At 44.9% G+C, this 4,330-nt stretch overlaps 1 protein-coding gene across 1 annotated transcript; it reads right to left on the reverse strand.

Moving 5' to 3' along the window:
* Nucleotides 1-2,253: 2,253 nt before the first annotated feature.
* Nucleotides 2,254-3,758, reverse strand: LOC124192234 (uncharacterized protein K02A2.6-like). The gene is made up of 3 exons (XM_046585439.1): nucleotides 3,114-3,758; nucleotides 2,357-3,052; nucleotides 2,254-2,271 (listed from the first exon to the last, which is right to left on the reverse strand). Exons 1-3 carry the CDS (start codon nucleotides 3,756-3,758, stop codon nucleotides 2,254-2,256), a joined length of 1,359 nt encoding a protein of 452 aa, XP_046441395.1.
* Nucleotides 3,759-4,330: the final 572 nt, after the last annotated feature.

Consider the following 4,330-nt stretch of genomic DNA (forward strand, 5'->3'; position numbering starts at 1 on the left):
CAATTACATCATTTTCAACTATAATATAACACTCAATGTGGGAAGGCTGCGACAACCGTACGTTGAAATCGATTTCGCAGTATTTCTCGTTTGGCGTAACCAGCTCTGTTGTTATCAGCGTAATGATGTAACGAGTGATTGACATTGCAATGGATTGGGGCATGTTCGTGTAAATTGTGGTTCAAATCGCCATTTCTAACTCAAATATTGTGTATGACACAACTTGCTACCACAATGTAAACGGAATTTTCAATTGTGGCATCCACATTTTGACATCTTTTCTTGTATCACCAAAAACATTTTCCACAATATTTCGAGTTTCTGATAGCCTATTGTTGAACGTCTTTTGAGATGCTGTTAGTCCACCAAGTGTTTTTTTTTTGTAGGGTAACATCATGTATGGTTTAATAGCAACAGTGGAATCTCCAGCAATTAAGTGGTATCTATTAGGATTGAAAAGTTTTTTGTTTTCCAATTTAGGCAAAATTGATGATCTTTGGAATACATATGAATCGTGACTACTTCCGGGGTAAACAGTGAAAATATAAGAAAATGTTATCTGATTTGACAATTGTCATAAGGACAAAACTGTGGAACTTTTTATAATTACGGTAAGCTATCCCTGTCTCTGATGTGGGGTAAAATGGGATATGACAACCATCTATAACTCCAATTATCCCAGGGAATTTAGAACATTAAAACAACTTTGCTGCTAAGAGTAGCATTTCGTTACGTGCAGGGAATTAAATAAATTTTACTTGAACACGGAAAAAAATTTGAAGATTAATCTCACAGCATTCTATATGGTAGATTCTGTTCTATCAAACTTATCAGTAAGTAAACGGATTGCATCCTGATTACCCAGGTACTGACGGGGTATCAGCAACATTTCAGCATTCGACACGGGGTGAAAACCACCATGATATTTCACATTCCCTCTAAAATTATCTGCACGAAAGTGTTCCAGAAGTAAACTAAAAGTAGCTTGGCTTACCCTAAAATGTCTCAACAAATCTAAATCAGAGTAAAACACCCGAATGAACAATTTGCTGTATTTACGTTTCATAAAATCTGGGTCATATTTCTGTGTGGGTCTGCCTTTCATTAACCGAAAGATGGTGTGCAATGAATATCGACACGGTAGAAGTTGTGATGAAAACGTTTAGTAATCAAAATAATTGAATAAACTGCTACCTAGTGTCAACTCCGATTCTCTAACCAATTGCTAAATATAAATTCGAATGTGTCATGGCGCCAAGGTTTCATGGCGTAAGAGAGTTTGTCAGACACAAAACGGGAAGCAAATCTTACAAACTTTTGCGAATAATGAACCTGTTCTGACTATTGAACCTGTACTGGAAACAAAGTCAAAACAGCAAAAATTGATGGAAGATTTAAAATTGTGGCAAGAAGTCAAAGAAAAAGAAAAAGCCGAAAAGGCAAAATAAAAAAAAAACTTTTAAATTTTAAGATTTTTTTTTAAATAATAATTTATGAAATGAAAACGTTTAGTAATCAAAATAATTGAATAAACTGCTACCTAGTGTCAACTCCGATTCTCTAACCAATTGCTAAATATAAATTCGAATGCGTCATGGCGCCAAGGTGTCATGGCGTAAGAGAGTTTGTCAAAAACAAAACGGGAAGCAACTCTTACAAACTCTTGCGAATAATGAACCTGTTCTGACTATTGAACCTGTACTGGAAACAAAGTCAAAACAGCAAAAATGGATGGAAGATTACAAATTGTGGCAAGAAGTCAATAAAAAAGAAAAAGCCGAAAAGGCAAAATAAAAAAAAAAAATTTAAAATTTTAAGATTTATTTTTTTAAAATAATAATTTAATATTATTTATTAATAAATATTAATTTTATATATTTATAATATTAAACAATTTTAATTTCATAAACAAACATTCACGTCAATAAAGACAAGTTTAGCAAAGGCAATCATCGCCTTTGGTCACTTTAAAATCCTTGCTTAAATTCGCAAATAAGACCATAACTCTCCTCATACTCCTGGTTATCACAGCGGATGTGTGACCACCGTCGGGCGTTGGTTAGTGAATAGTTTGGGAAACGGGGCCTGTTTGTTTGGGGGACGGAAAGCTAAGCCAAAACCAGACTGCGCTTCTTCCTGCTCGCTGCTTCAAGCTTCAGCACTTGAGCACCACATGACATCTAGCGGTCACGGGAAGAAGGGCAACATAACACAACAACTCTCCCCAAGCTGTCACGCCGTAACAAATTTTACTCAATCAGGTCGTGACAGCTTATAAAACACAACAGAAACGAAATCAAAAGCATAGAAATAGACGCTGCCGCTTTCCCAGAACGGAAACAGAGACCACGCCTACATGGCTCCACAGTTTTGATTTAGGGTCCTGCACGGTTATGTTGGTGCCGATCAGCAAAGGTTCGAGGTCGTGGGAACGGAGATCGTAGTGCGTTTTGGCGTCCGCGTTTGCAGCCGCCTGACGATCCCTTGCCTCCATGTCGGATTTCCAACACGTCGCGTAGGCCGAGCGATGGGCTGGGACGATCGAGCGAAGCTTGTGTCCGAATACCATTTGAGCGGGCGATAATCCGTTCTCCCGGGGGGTATTCCAGAATTCCAAGAGCCCCTGCTTAAACTCCTCAGTGTCCAGGTCTCCGGATGGGGAAATTTTCTCCACTAATTCTTTGACGGCATTGACGGCCGCTTCCGCGTGGCCGTTACTTTGGCTATAATTTGGTGTAGAATTGCTAACGGCGACGCCCCATCGGTCCATGGTAGATCGGAAAACGTCCGCGTCGAATTGAGGCCCGTTGCCGGATCGAAACCACATTGGGACGCCGAGCTCGGCGAAGTTGTCAATAACGGCGTGCAACACTTCCCGCGTGGTTGGGTCCCGTCTCCACCTGTGAACAACCGGCCATCCCGACAATCGGTCAGCGTAGACAAGCACGTGCCGCGGGCCCGACTGGAACAGGTCGGCTGAAACATCCTCAAACACGTGTGTCGGGAGAGGGTCAGACATCATGGGCTCCTGTTGGTTGCTCGGCAAGCGTTCCTGGCATGTAGAGCAGGTCGAAAGGAGCGTCGTGATCTCATTCGTAATGCCCGGTCAGTACTGTCTGCCGGGCCCTCCTGTTCGTCCGCACGATCCCCTGATGAGCCGCGTGGAGCTTCCTGAGGACATTCTTTCGAGCCACCTGAGGTATTACACTTCTGTTTCGGAACAGCACGATACCTTGTTCCACTGATACTTGATGGCGGATGTCCCAATAATTTCCCACTTCGGCGGGTGCACGGTCTCGACGATCGGGAAAACCGGACTCGATTGCTGCGATTAGCGCTGAGTAATCTCCGTCGCTCGCGGCCACCACACGGATCTCATCGACTAACGGGTCGGGTAGATGAGGGGGAACGGCTGATTCATCCCGATCCAAGTTGTCGTCGAAGAAGATGGCGGCGATCCGGGAAATGATGGTGCGGTGAGCAAACCCTGTGACGTCCGAGTTGGCTGCTCCATTTTCCGGACCGGGGTCATTTATCGGTGCCCGTGATAGAGCATCCGGGATGGCATGCTCTTTCTCCTTGCGCCACACGGTGGTGTAAATATACGGGAACAGACGTTCTTTTAATCGCTTGATCTTTGGATTTTCCACGGCGTCAAGGGTGTAGTTGTTAAGAATGGGCACGAGTGCTTGGTGGTCCACCACTAGCGTGAAACCAGGAAGCCCTTCAAATATAGCTTGCATTTGCGGATGGCCCATTCGGCCGCTGCCAGTTCGAGTTCCACGATCGCTTATCGGGATTCCGTGTCTGTGCACCAGCGGGAATTGGCGTCGATGAGCCGCCACTGAGCATCGTGTTTTTGTAGGAGGGCGTACCCCATTCCATTTTCCCGGGATGCGTCCACCTGTAAAGATGTCTCCCGTGACGGGTCAAAACTGGCCAGGATTGGGGGCGCCAGTAACGCCGACTTTACCGCCTCAAACGCCATCTCATGGTCGGCGGTCCAAATACAAGATTTCCGGGAGCTGAGTAACGGGCGGAGCGGCCCTTTTGCAGCGGTGACATCCGCCGAGAAGCCAGCGAGTAATCCCACAAGTCCCATGAAGTATCGGAGCTCCGTGATGTTGTTAGGGCACGGGAAGCGGGAGATAGCTTGCAGTAACGCCACCATGTTGGATTTCGTATCCCACCCACGCTACCTTGGGTTCCACGAATTGGAACTTTTCAAGGTTGAGGGTGATGCCGTCGTCCACGACGCGAACAGTGTTGACTTGGTCGGCTGAGGCCATACCCACACGGCGGTTAAATTAAGGCCCAAACAACTAAGCCC

This window comes from Daphnia pulex, chromosome 1 (assembly GCF_021134715.1).
Source record: "Daphnia pulex isolate KAP4 chromosome 1, ASM2113471v1".
Classification (NCBI taxonomy): Eukaryota; Metazoa; Arthropoda; class Branchiopoda; order Diplostraca; family Daphniidae; genus Daphnia; species Daphnia pulex.